The sequence below is a fragment of the Somniosus microcephalus genome, unplaced genomic scaffold, assembly GCF_052327205.1.
Source record: "Somniosus microcephalus isolate GS21.2 unplaced genomic scaffold, FLI_Smic_1.0 scaffold780, whole genome shotgun sequence".
NCBI lineage: Eukaryota > Metazoa > Chordata > Chondrichthyes > Squaliformes > Somniosidae > Somniosus > Somniosus microcephalus.
The window spans coordinates 3,277-17,866 of NW_028225967.1; the positions used below are offsets into that span (position 1 = coordinate 3,277).

At 48.1% G+C, this 14,590-nt stretch overlaps 1 protein-coding gene across 1 annotated transcript; it reads right to left on the minus strand.

The window, feature by feature from the left end:
* Window positions 1–762: 762 nt before the first annotated feature.
* Window positions 763–11,489, minus strand: LOC147081095 (histone-lysine N-methyltransferase PRDM7-like; the record flags this gene model as incomplete). The annotated part of the gene is made up of 4 exons (XM_085980951.1): window positions 763–953; window positions 2,928–2,995; window positions 10,142–10,413; window positions 11,480–11,489. Coding segments are annotated over 4 exons (541 nt in total), but the record flags the coding sequence as incomplete, so codon positions are not given.
* Window positions 11,490–14,590: the final 3,101 nt, after the last annotated feature.

Consider the following 14,590-nt stretch of genomic DNA (forward strand, 5'->3'; position numbering starts at 1 on the left):
ATCCTTTACTATGAGATAACTGAAGCCTCCCATCCCTGGTATGATTCTGGTAAATCTCCTTTGCAACTTCTCTAAGGCTTTGACATTCCTTCTAAAGTGTAGTGCACAGATTTGGGCACAATACGCTAGCTGAGGCCTAAACAGTGATTTATAAAGGTTTACCATAATTTCCTTGCGTTGGTACTCCATGCCGCTATTGATAAAGCCTAGGGTCCCAAATGATTTATTAATAGACTTAACAATATGCCCTGCCACCTTCAAAGATTTGAGTATGTGAATCCCAAGGTGTCTGTTGCCTCTCCTCAGTTTTCCTTCCAAAATGCATCACTTCACACTGTTCTGCATTAAATTTCATCTGCAATGTGACTTCCCATTTCATTAGTCTATCTACATCTTCCTGAAAACTTCTACTATCCTTTTCACTGTTTACTACGTTTCCAAGCTTTGTGCCATCTGCAAACATTGAAATTATGCCCCCAATTGTCAAAGTCCAGATCATAAAGAGCAGGGGTCTTAATACTGACCCCTGGGGGATACCACTGTATACTTCCCTCCAGTCTCATAAACAACCATTCAGCACTACTCTTTGCTTTCTGTCTCATGGCTAATTTTGAATCAACGCTAACATTCCCCCTTTGGTCCCATGGGCTTCAATTTTGCTAACAAGTCTATTACGTCGCACTTTATCAAACACCTTTGAGACTGTAACAGAAAACAAATGATACTTTGGCTACAGTTCCCAATTTTGGTCAGAATCCTTACATTTTGGTTCTTGTTTTGCCACCGACATTGTGGTCCATTTGATACCGAGTTCCTTGGCATATTCATCACCATACCAGACCAGCAGCTCGCACCGAGGAGGAACAGGCTTGCAGGTCCTGTAATAAATTTTGCCGCAGTGCTGAAAGGCTACAAGGTTCTGCTCCTCCTCCTTTCTGGCACAGTTAACAAACCTGGAACATAACATACAAATACTTAAGTGGCCAAAAATAAGTTAAAATTGTGAAATGAATACAGAATGTAAAGCATATTAGTATAGTGAGTTAGAATGAGAGAACATGTCCCCAGCCATGGACAAATTTCAAATTCAAACATACTGTCAGGAGAGGACACTCAAGGGTAGATTTTGCCGAACCTGTCGGGAAGAAGGCGGGACTTCCCCTTTCGGGTTTTTGACCCGCCTACTTCGACGTCCGGCCAATCGACGCAATTTTCCCTTGATTGACCTTGTTGAGCCCGCCCAGTGGGCTCAGCAGGCCAATTAAGGGCCACCCGGCAACAGGTGACGTAACAGACTGAAATTTCATCTGTCAGGAGTTCTTGACAGATGAAATATCAGTGTTTTACAGCTGTTTGAAGCTGTGAAACACTGACACTCTGAGTTCTAAGTGGAGTCCTTCTACGCAGACTCAGTTAGAACTGTCACCGGCACTCAAAGCTGAAGACTGTCACTTTTGACAGATCGCAGCCGTTCAGCTTTCAGTTCCGGCTGAGTGATGGGCTCCCGACGGCTACAGGAAGAAAGGCTGTTAAGATAAGTACAGGTAAAAGTTCTTTACACACTTTAGACACACCAAACACACTTACCTTTGCACTCATGCACCCATCACTTACCTGAGCGCCGATAGCGCGACCCCTCCAACTACTTCAACCCGACGGCCCGCCTCACTAACCTGGCGTGATTTGGAGCCATCAGGAAACCCACACGAAACCCCTCAAAATAGGGATTAGGCTAAAAAATGCCTGTTAACTACCTGTTAATAGGCAGTTAATTGGCACTAATCCCTTCCCGCCTGGTTTCGGCGGGTCCCAGTGCGGGGCGAGTACCCGCCGCCCCTGAAACTTACGTGGGGCTGGGTATTGGGCGGGATGGTGTCGGGACCCCCAAATTTGGGATTCCCCCCCCCTCCACATGCCTGAAACCCCGCCTGACGGCTCTCCGAAAATCTAGCCCTCAGTGTAGATACGAAAGATAATGGGAAAAAATTCAGTATCGCCCCGTTTGGGGCGCCATTATTGGCCACGAGCAAAGTTTAGCGCCTGGTGCTAATCATCGCCTCCGACAGCAAACTTGGCTTTCATCGCCCCTGGAGGTGATTGGTGCGCTAAATCAGGCACTTCACACCTGTCTTAAGGCGCAAAGGCCGAGGAGCGAGGCGCTACCTCAGAGTGCTGGCGAAGCAAGGAAGGGCAAATCAAAATAAACCTGCAAAGTGCTGCTCAGTACTCAAAACTCCTTCACACAGCGTTGAATCTCTCCAGAAGTCTCTCTCTCTCTCTCAGAATGCATGGTGCAAAAATGTCAGACAAAAAAAGGCAGCAAGCGGTCGCCTTTAAATAGCGCTCCCCTAGTCCCTTTCTGACAGCATAACGCTCCCCTCAACCTGTCATTGCTAGCGGCAGGCGGTAAAGCAGGGGGCGCCACTCAATATCCGGTCCGGGGCACTAAAGGGTCGTTGCGCACTCGACTGACGTCACTATCTGCCGGCGCAGGAGATCGTGGCGGTAGTGTTTAGCGCCGCCGCAAAATGTCTGCTTAATTTAGCGAGCGGCGCAAACATCGTCGTGCCCGGGCGCTAGTTGCTTTGCGCCCCATTAGCGCCCTCTTAAGGCACTAACGGGAGGCGCAAACAACTGAATTTTTCCCCCAATGGCCCCAATATTTCCAAGGAGGGAGTGTCTGACAGGGGGTGGGGGAGGTGCAGCGATCCAGAAATATGGGTTTCCCGGAGTTCCTGCTGAATTTAACGCCTCGAGCTGATTGAGAATTTTGGCTCGTTTTCTCGGCCACAGCCACCCAGAATGAGAGGCTGACTGGCTGTTGGGTGGGATATTGTTCTGGGCGGATCAAATGAAATGGGACAAATGATCTTCTTCATCCGTTACTATCTTGTGATCCTCACTATATGGTATCAGTCTTCCCTCACCTCATCCAATTTGATGTAGATTCATCCTTCGCATCAATGTATTCAAAATCCTTGTTGGATTTGCTAATCTGCAGAAAGGTGTTTTGATAAAAAGACTGAATTAATAAAAATTTTAAAAGCAACTTTATCTTTATATTAGGCTTAACACGTATTGCAAGATTCTAGTACATAGCCTCCCAATTCTTTGAGTAAAAATTGACCTTCCTCTTACCTGTGTCCTGTGATTATACCTTTTCATCCGAGTGCCCAGATCAGCATGATGGCTGGGACTGAAATGATGTAGCATAGGAGCTCGAAAAATAGTATAATGGTGCTGAACAGTTTCAGGAAGCTTTGTAAAGTCGGGAAACGTCCCTGAATTACTGCATTGTCAGAGCACTACTGTTCAATACATTCTGAAACTAGGAATGATGAGAGTTGGTTGAGGTGATGCCTGACTCACCTCTGTCCATAAATACAATGACAGCAGGCTCTGGGAATCTCCTGGAACTGCTTTAATAGGATAATACCTGAATTAGAGCAGCAGGACTAAATTAATCAGAAGATGAACAAAGTACAAGGGACTGGAATGTAGGCTCATTCTTAGTTGACCTTGGCTCCAGTACAAAGCCATTGGATTAAAATGATAACAGCTACAAGGTCACCCAATACCAACAGGCTCTATTCCTCAAAAACAGGAGCGGGGAATCAATAGACAGAGGTCTAGAAATTGGATAAGGCCCAAAAACAGGTGCGGGCAGCACGATGTGCCCACGCCCGTTCAAAGTAGCGCAGGCAGCACATACAATTCATGCTGCCTGCTCATTATAATGATTGTAGCGCTGAAATGTGCTGCTGATTGTCTTAGTGCTGATTCGGGGGCCAATATTGGGTGGAGTCTAGTGGCCAATAAAGTTTGTTCAAGGCTCTAATACAGGGGAAGTGCTTTTTTGCACAAACACCTCATTGTCATTGTGGAGAAAACCATGGCCCAATAGCCAAGAAAAAGGGCAAGGAGATTTTCTGATGTGGCACTGGAGGCCTTGATCCTGGAGGTTCTATGACATCCTCAGGTCCTCTACCAACAGGGGGCAGGAGGCCCGCGGACACAAGAAGGCTGTGGGTGGAGACTGCTGAAGCCATCAGTATGATGAGTGTTGGATCCAGTGCCGCAAAATGTTTAGTGACCTCACACGACTGGTCAAGGTGAGTAAATGCATCTTCAAATACCATATCCCACCATCTGTGCCATTAATCGCACACACTGTTCAATGCACCACACCCCCACCAACAATCTCTAGCCAGCACCACTCATACCTCACACACTTACCACTGCTGCAAGACTTACATCCACATCTCACACCTTGCACAAACTGACAGCTATTCAACCATGGCAGGCACATCACCCAAACATATTGTACCACACTCACTGACACTTCCCTTTCTCTTGCAGGCCAACTTGCCGCACAACCTCCGGGAGCACCAGCAGATGGGTGAAGGGTCATCGGGTGGCAGTTCTGTCAACAAGGGCAAACGGCGATGACGAAGTCCAGCACCGCCTTCAGTGTGCCAGTGCAGCCTTCGGTCGCCTCAGGAAGAGAGTGTTTGAAGACCAGGACCTCAAACCCGGCACCAAGCTCATGGTCTACAGAGCAGCAGTGATACCCGCCCTCCTGTATGCCTCAGAGACATGGACCATTTACAGCAGGCACCTCAAAGCACTGGAGAGGTACCACCAACGCTGCCTCCGCAAGATCCTGCAAATCCATTGGCAGGATAGGCGCACCAACGTCAGTGTTCTCGCTCAGGCCAACATTCCCAGCCTCGAAGCTTTGACCACGCTCGATCAGCTCCGATGGACAAGTCACATCGTCCACATGCCCGATACGAGACTCCCAAAACAAGCGCTCTACTCGGAGCTCTGACACGGCAAGAGGGCCCCAGGTGGGCAGAGGAAATGCTTCAAGGACACCCTCAAAGCTTCCTTGAAAAAGTGCAACGTCCCCACCAACACCTGGGAATCCCTGGCCCAAGACCGCACAAAATGGAGGAGAAGCATCCAGGAAGGCACTGAACACCTAGAGTCTCTTCGCCGGGAGGAAGCGGCAATCAAGCGCAGGCAGCACAAGGAGTGCACGTCAACCCAAGCACCCCAGCCACCCGCCCCTGCAAACACCGTCTGCCCCACCTGTGACAGAGACTGTAGGTCCTGCATTGGACTCATCAGTCACCTGAGAACTCATGTTTAATGTGGAAGCAAGTCATCCTCGGTTCCGCCTAAGAAGTAAGAAGAAGGGTAAGTCAGAATTGAGAACCTCATGGACTTGAAGGAAGTAGAGCTCGCAATAATTGTTGGGGCAGTGACAGAGTCCGTGGTGAGCGCGGAAGTGAAAAACATTGCTGATGATGACGGTATGCTTATACCTAATCCTTCTTCTCACAGCCCACTATCCCTCATCCCACAATCTCTTTTCACTTGCACGCTGCTGATGGTGTATGCATGGATATCTGGATTTCCCTCCTACTTCAACACAACCCGACCCTTGTACATTTCTCCTTTCAGATACCCAAGCACTGTCAGTAGCCCAGCCTGTCTCTGAAGTTCTGGAGGAGGAGAGTGATGGAGGAGAAGAAGACACAGCGGCACTGGAACTGACACTCGCAGACACCAGCTCAGCAAATGGCACTGCCCGTACTTTAGGTGGTAGTATAGAGGCAGGATCTGCACGTGGTGAATCACCAGGCATGAGTGGGCTACAGCCAAGCCAGGGGGAAAGTGTAGCTCGGGTGCCAGCTCCCCGCAGGATGAGATTATGCACGAGTTCTGCTGCACAGGACTCAGATGATATTCTCGATGGGGTAGCCTTCAGAAGAAGGGTGATGGGCATGCACACAGAAATGCTTGGTGTAATGGCAAGCCTGCCAGAGAGCCTCTGGTAAGTGTCAAGCAGCATGGAGGAGTCCGGCTCCAATATTATGGGTTTTTGCGTTGGGTTTGGAGCCCATGATTTCCAGGGTGGAAATAATAGGCAACTCAATTAGATAACTTGTTGACCCAACCGTGATGCTGGGTGTGATGGGCGAACTCACATTTCCATTGTAGCACAACAGAAGCGACCCAACGTCTCACTGCTGCAGTGGAAGCGCAGACTGCTCTCCTGCAGTCTCAACTTGTTGCCACGCAAGCTCAGACTGATGCCATTGTGGCTGGGTTTACGAGTGTGGAAAAGTGCTTGCAGATTGTCACAGCAGTCCAGCAATCTGTGCTCCAACAGGTGGCTAATAGTGCTGAGGCCCCATCCCGAGGGAGTGGCAGTGGCCCCGTGGAGCAAGAACCTGCTGTCCTCTCGCAAGAAGACAGCATTCGTACTCCCACCACTGCCACCCTGCCAGTGCGCTTGCACCAGCCAGCCCAGACTTCTGCCGCCCATACCAAAGTGGCACAGTCTACAGCCGGGCTTTCTAGGGCCAGAGCTGCTCAAGGTCGTCCTGCAGGCCCATCTGTAGTCTCCCCACTGAAAGTCAGCAGCTTTCCACCAGCTGCTGCAGCCACTGGGGGAGCACTTTGTAGGAGCACTAGAGTAGGAAAAGGCACACTTAAGACAGACACTAAGGGAATGCACAAGGGTGATTAGTTGACTTTGTTCTTTTGATTTGAATTTGATAAATTTATAAATTATGTTTGAAATGTGTGTTTTGTGCTGGCTCTCATTTCAGCTTTGTGCCCAGGAGGACGCTGTTATGTTCTGTGACAGAGGGATGGTAAGATGGGGAAGTGGTGAGCAACGGGGATCTGGGGTTTCACTCACTGCAACCAGAGTCTCTTGAGGTGCTCATGGACAGCCCATCTGGATCAGGGATGTGCTGCCTGCCTGCTCACTTCCTCCTCTTCCTCTCTTATTTATCAGGATAGCATCTTTGTTATCAAGATAGGCTAAAAGAGTTGGGACTCTACACTTTAGGGAAGCGTAGACTTAAGGGGAATTTGATTGAGGTTCAGAAGATAATGAAGGGGTGAAGGGAATGATTGTGTTCCAGCTGATAGTTTGTTTCAATTAAATAGGTTAGGAAGGAGTAGGGGTCACAAATTTAAGTTGTATAAGGCTAGATCTAGGTTAGCTGTCAGGAGGTGGTTCTTTTCCCATAGAATAGTGGACCTCAGGAACAGGCTGCCGTCTCGTGTGGTGGACACAGACTCGCTGAATTCTTTCAAGTGAGAGCTGGACTTGTTTCTGGCTGGGGCAGAGATCACCTCTTACAGAAGGTAGGGACTGCAGGGAATTCAGGACCAGAGTGATCTCCTGGACTAGTTTCGATCACCTAGTTAGGTTGGAAAGGAATTTCCCAGATTTTTCTTTCCCAAATTAGCCTTGGTAATTTATGGTTTTGGGTGGGATGGAGTGTATATATTGTGATACACAAGGCATCGCAATTGTATGGGACAGGCTTAATGGACCCGTGGTGGCATGGGCTGTGCCCTCATGTGGACAAGTTGTGGAGCATGCAGCAGACCACCACGAAATGGGAAACCCGCTCCGGCCTGTACTGGAGGGCTCCTCCTGAGCGGTCAAGGCAGTGGAACTGTTGCTTGAGAACCTCAATGGTCTGCTCGATGAGACTCCTCATGGCAGCATGGCTGTCGTTATATGAGTGTTGGCCATGATTGGTATGGTTGTGGAGGGAACTCATCAGCCAGGAGCAGAGTGGATAGCCCTTGTCCCTAAGCAGCCACCCTCGGGTTTGACGTGGTGGTTCAAAGACTGCTGGCAAAGCGGTCTGGTGCAGGATGAAGGAATCATGGCTGCTGCCACGATACCGGGCATTCACCATCATGATGTGCTGGACATGGTCCCACAAGTGCACATTAAGTGAGTTGTAGCCCTTGCAGTTACGGAGTATCTCAGGATTGGTATGCGGTGCCCGCAAAGCCACAAGTGTGCAGTCGATGCCGCACTGCACCATGAGGAAGCCCGCTAGCCTGGCAAAGCCACATGCACGCTCCTCCTACTTCTCTCTGTTTGGAGAGAAGACAATGAAGTCCCTTCTCCTGGAGTAGACAGCTTTGTGACTTCCTGGTTGCAGCGATGGACAGCAAACTGGGAGATGTTAGCTATGTCTCCTGGTCCAGACTGGCAAAAAAATTTAGGGCCACGGTGACTTCAGGGCCACTGGGAGAGCCGCTGAGCTCTGAGACTGCATGTTCAGCTGCAGGAGGTGGCAGAGTTCTGTGACTGCCTCCTTGGTGAAGCAGAGCCTCCTAATACACTGCTCCTGGCTTAAGCACAGGTAGAAGAAGTGCTCTTGGAAGACCTCCGCTCCATCTCCGTCATACTCGAGCACGAGGGGGACTGCAAGTAGAGACCCCATGACTGGGAGCAAGTGGTGTGAGCAGAAGCCTTTAAATGAGTAGCAAGGTCCCTGTCACCTCAACAACATTAAATAACTGTAGAAAGCTCCAAACAGCCGCACAAATTGTGCCAGAGCCAGGACAGATCAAAAAGCAAGTCAGCTGTAAGTTGTTGATGATACCTTTAAATAGCAGACCTGGGAGGTCCTTCCTGCTGCTGAACATATAGTCAGCTGGTTGTGATAGGGAGAGGATGCAAAATGGAGTAGCATGTCAAAAATGGCAGATATTGTGTCAAACCAGCGTTCGACACTCATTGGGCTGGATTTTCCAAGCCCCGAGGAGGCAGGCATGGAGGCAGGACGGCCAGTAAAGTAGCAGAAGTGCCAGGAGGCGGGAAGATGTGCTGCTTCAGGTCCCGTCTCCTGGAGGCGGGAAAGGCATTAAATACTTTTAACTGCCTGTTAACAGGCAGAAAAAAGGATTAGTGCCATTTTACCTTCACAGCTGAAGGCTTCCCGACCTCGGAGAACCACGCCGGGTTGGAGGTGACATGGAGGAGGTCTTCGGCGGTCGGAGGTACCTGGAAGTAAGATGTAGAGGTGAGTGATGGGTGCAAGTGTGGAGTGGTAAGTATGTAAGGTGAGTGACAAGTGTAAAAAAATGGTCACTTACCTTGTTTTCTTCCTACAGCCTTCATCCTCATCCTCTCTGGATCGGGAGACCCGACATCCTCCTTGTCGATTTCACAGACTGGCTGTTGGATCCTCCGAACCAACAGCCATGTGAAATCCACAAATTGAAAGGTTTGATGAGTCCTGGACATAAGTACTCATCAAACTAGAGAATGTCAGTGTTTGACAGCTTCACAGAGCTGTCAAACGCTGATATTTTTTCTTTCAAGAAGTCTTGACAGATAGCACGTCTGACGTTGACGTGCTCTGTCAGTGACTTCCTCCCTAATTGGCCTGCTGAGCCAGCAGGATGGGCTTAACAAGGTCAATCAGGGGAAAATACTTCTGGTTGGTCAGACGAGGGTAGAGATGGGACATTGACACAAGCAACAGTCCCGCCTCCAACTTGTCTCCATTGAGAAAATCCAGCCCATTGATGTGACGAATTGTCTCATCTAACTATCTGGGGTATGCGCAGGCAACGGCAGCACTACCGACCTCGCAAACTGGCAGCCACCGCAGGACCCACCGAAAGCAAGGCAGCCACCATTTCTCAGCAAAACCAGCCTGACTAGCCAGTTCTGAAACTTCAGAATTCGCGGTCACGGAGTTCAATAATTGCCTCAGCTGGCAGGGGGGTGGGGAGGAATTCTAGTGAGGGATTTTGTTTCAGAGTGTGAACATGCTGCCTCAGCTGGGGGCGGGGCAGGTGGCAGAGTTTTTATAAATGGTTGGGAGTCTGCTATGGCCTCAGTGGGGTGAGAGGATTTTTCTCTCAGCACTGACACTATCAGCTGTGGGGAAGGTGCTGTGAACTTTGATACACCTTTGGTCTCAGTGGGGTGAATTGCAATTGTTTCCTCTGTGGTGGTGTTTGGTGGGTTTCAGTCAGATAGGAGCATGTTTGCTTTCTTGCTTCCTGATGGTGGTGAGTCATGTTCGGGTAGTTCCGTGGCTGCTCCCAACCCTACAATAAACACACCCAGTAATCCGTTCTTCATTTGTGAACATTTCCATGTGCTGACAGGCTAAGTGAACACAAGAGGCCTCACAGCAAAGATTAATTCTGTCTTCACTCGCTGTCTACTTACCAGTAGGACTCACTGAGTAGCAACCAGGAATGGGAACCTTGGATAATTTATAGAAAATAAATTCCAATAAGTCCTGAACTTTTTTATAAAATAAGGAACTTGATAACGACAGTAGTCACTTACCGCCCATGAATACCCACTGACAGCCTCTGCTTCTTCATTTGATACTACTCCTTCATAGGGTCCAAAGTGAACGCCTTTGGGAATAACCTGCCCTTCATTCCATACACCAAGACCAGCTTTTCGAATTTTTGAAGTCGCTATGCTGAGACCCTCCGGAAGGGTTAAACGTGCTCTGTCTGGCTGACTGAATTCCACCACCGTGTCCTTTATGAACACTGGAGGACCATGCACAGGGCATTCTTCAATAAAAAATGTCTCGCAGTCTTCACAAACTAACACATAAAATAAAAATTGAAGATGGATCAGGATCTCAATTCATTATTCAGTGTTCATGAAGGTGAAAGGTGCTAGTACTGAGAAAGGATAGATTATCTGTCGTAGATTTGATTTTCCTCATTGTTTGATTGCAATTCAGTCTCCACACACAAGTACAATATTTCCATGATCTATCAGCTGGGGAAAACACTTGGGGCATCTTCCCTCTATGAAAATTACACCCAGTGCCAGTCAGATCTTCCCCCACTCTGTTGTATACAAGGGTTTGTTCTGGGCGACATGTTCGGTTCTTTACTCCAAGAAGGGAGTACTGACCACAATTAACAACAGCATTGCAAAAACTGTCAACAGTATCTCCAGGCTGTGCCGCACCAGATAAGATTAGGAGTGGGCAGCAAGGGAATTTTGCACAAGGAGGCTGAATTACCTCCTATAGCTTCCTCATTCTTTGAATGAAGTTCAACCTGCATATCCAGTAACAAAAGTCCCTCTAAACTATCAGGCAAATCACACTAGGGGACAGTGTCACTTCTCAAATTTGCCCTTTCAGTTAGGCCATCATCTTCTTCCCACACCCCTTCCCAAACCATGCTGACTCCTAACTTAATTCTGGCTGCACCGTCAATTCTTCGGAGATGGTTATTGTTTGCTGTTCATAAGTTTGAATGTTAGCTGCCGCTTGTCAGCCCAAGCCTGGATGTTGTCCAGGTCCTGCTGCAGGCTGGTATAGGATGCTTCAATATCTTAGACAAGGGGCTGCTATTCCCTATAATCAGGGGCCATTAGTTTATAATTACTGAAAGTCCTATTCTATTTTATTACAAGATTCCAGAATTATTATCAATAGTTTGGGGATCATATTTGTGATTGTTTTTCCTCAATGAAAAAGAACAATCGGTGCCTGTTTGTGGGCAAACACAGGCCTGCACTCCTGTCCCACCACTCTGACATGCTGTATTGCTCCACCAATCCCCCGGCCTACCAAGGCCATGTGTCATCACACCAAAACGCCCAATAAATTATTCCTGCCCTGAGGAAATGGATAGGTTAATTTGCACATACACAGGTAATCATCGTCACAAAGTTCCCTTTCTTCCGTATAAACTTTTCTCTCTCTATTTCTGAAACTGTATCTTCTGCTTTCAGTCTTTTTGGTTGTTTCATTTGCTGACCCCAAGATCTTTCCAGTGCAGACAACTGTGGAATAAATCAAAAATATCATGAAGAAAAATTGAACCAATTAATTTTAATATTCTTGCATGTAAGGTTTGTTTCTGGTTGCACAGAAGATGCTGTAGACATTTACATAATAATGCAAGACATTGTGTTAATCTGATTTGAATGACTACGGTAGTGGTCACATTATCAACATAGAGCATCTCTTCCTCATTAAAAAAAATAATTATTCAAAATAGTAATACTTTACTGAAATCCTTTATTCCAGGACAAATACCTTTATTGGATTCACTACAAGATTCATTTTCACAAAGCAAGGTGCTCGTTTCTCTTTTGATCTTTTTAACTGGAGCTGTCTCTTCCATCGCTGAGGCATTGTCCTCAGTGAAGCCCCTGGAAACTTCAGCTTTATCCTCTTCTGAATGGGATGCAATCTGTGATGGGGCTTTTTGGTTCTGAAATGCAGAATATGACAGTAAAACTGTATCTCACCGCTTCTGAATGAAAGAATAGCTGCCTCAAGACTGCCTGTATGACTAAAGAGATTGTGTACAAGTCAAAGTGTTTGTCTATTTTTCCTGTTCGTTAGTTGTTTTCGAATATTTAATAAACAAAGCTACCCAACTACCCGTTGGATAAATGCAGTTGCTCCCCAGTGTAATACTGAGCCACACATATCAGAAAGTTCCCATGTTTGATACTGTACTCCTGTGTTAAGTTTGCTGATCTCAGCAAATGTGGTAAACTTAATAGAATCATAGAATGGTTACAGCACAGAAGTAGGCAATTTGGCCTGTCGAGCCCGTGCTGGCTCTCTGCAAGAGCACTTCAGCTAGTCCCACTCCCTGCCCTCTCCCCAGAGCCCTGCAAATTTATTTCCATCAGGTACTTATCCAATTCCCTATTGAAAGCCACAATGAATCTGCCTCCACCACCCTTTCAGGCAGTGAATTCCAGATCCTAACCACTCGCTGCGTAAAACAGTTTTCCTCATGTCGCCTTTGGTTCTTTTGCCAATCACCTTAAATCTGTGTCCTCTGATTCTCGACCCTTCCGCCAATGGGAACAGTTTCTATCTTCTATGTTTCTATGTTTCTCTCTATCTACTCTGTTTAAACCCCTCATGATTTTGAACTCTTCTATCAAATCTCATCTCAACCATTTCTGCTCTAAGAAGAACAACCCCAGCTTCTCCAGTCTATCCACATAACTGAAGTCCTTCATCCCTGGAACCATTCTCTAAGGCTTTCGCATCCTTCCTAAAGTGCGGTGCCCAGAATTGGACTCAATACTCCAGTTGAGGCCTGTAATGAAATCTGTTTGTTCTTGCCTGTATTCGTTCTTGCCTGTATTCGTTTTGCACTCATGTATATTACCCTCCCCCACACGGTGTATAGTTTCACTTCCTCTTTCCTGACTAACCTGCATGACTCATTCCTGCGAGCCAGTCAGTGTGTTGAGATGGTAGCTCTGATCTTAGTGATTAAAAGCCAACTTGTTAAAGTCTATAACTTCTAGTTTTGTGGTTATTGAAGGCACATCAATTTTAATCACTAAAGAATACTAGGATGGATCGACTCCTAAAACCAGAGCGTCTGGACTTGGATCCACATTCTGCTGAAGCATCAAATCAATTTGGACACTGGCTCAAATGCTTCGAACTCTTCGCGAGGGCCTCATCCGCTAGCGAGGTAGATAAACTGAGCCTACTGACTACTCGCGTTAATCATCGGATTTATTCGTTCATCCGGGACGCCACCTCTTACACGGAGGCCATCACTATCCTGAAGGCCCAATACCAGAGGCCAGTAAACGAAGTGTACGCCAGACATCTGCTGGCTACACGCAGGCAGCGACCTGAGGAATCAATGGACGATTTCTTACAGGGCCTAAAGGACTTGGTCCGGGACCGTAACTGCAAGGCCGTGACGGCCAACGTGTACTCTGACGAATTGGTCCGCGATTCCTTCATCACGGGCCTCAAATCGAATTATATCCGGCAGAGACTGCTGGAGAAGGAGGTCCTGGACTTAAAAAAGGCAGTGGCCACTGCGCGATCGCTGGACGTGGCCCAGAAAAACTCTGACTCTTATTCTTCCGGCCATGCGGCCCTCACCGCCTCGTGCGTGCCGAGCGGGCCGCCATCTTGGAATCAGCCATCTTCCCCATCCAGGTCTCAGACCAGCTCTACACCGCCGGAGTCCCCACACAGAAGTTCACCCAGGAGTCCTACTACAGCGGCAATGTCTCGAGGCCCGAAATGCTACTTCTGCGGCCAGGCCAAGCACCCCAGACAACGATGCCCAGCGAAGGACGCTACATGCTTCAAATGTAAGAAAAAGGGGCATTTTAGCAAAGTCTGCAGGGGGAATCCGATTTCCAACTCAGTCACCGCCTCGTGCGTGCCGTGCGGGCCGCCATCTTGGGATCCGCCATCTTTTCCCGACTCAACGGCCGCCCAGGGCCCAACAGTGGCTTCGATCACGGTGGATCAATCCAGGCCACACCCGTTGACAAAATCTATGATGGACATACAGGTAAACGGGAATTTAACGAAATGTTTAATTGACTGTGGGAGTACCGAGAGTTTTATCCACCCTAGCCTGGTACGGCAGCACTCATTAACGGTAACCCCTACACGGAGCAGAATTGCTATGGCTGCTAAGCCCCACACTTCGAACATTTTGGGCTACTGTGTGGTAACACTGACTGTAAAAGGCACGGACTACAAGGATTTTAAACTCCTCATGATGCCAGAACTCTGTGTTAATGTAATCTTGGGCCTGGGCTTCCAGTGCCACCACGAAAGTGTCACGCTAGCATATGGCGGGTCCCAGCCGCCACTCACAGTCTGTGGCCTATCAACCTTAAAAATCAGCCCGCCCTCTTTATTCGCTAATCTCGCTCCGAACTGTCGGCCCATAGCGACCAAAAGTAGACGGTACAGTCTGGAAGACAGACACTTTATCAAGGCGGAAGTGGACAGACTCCTGCGGG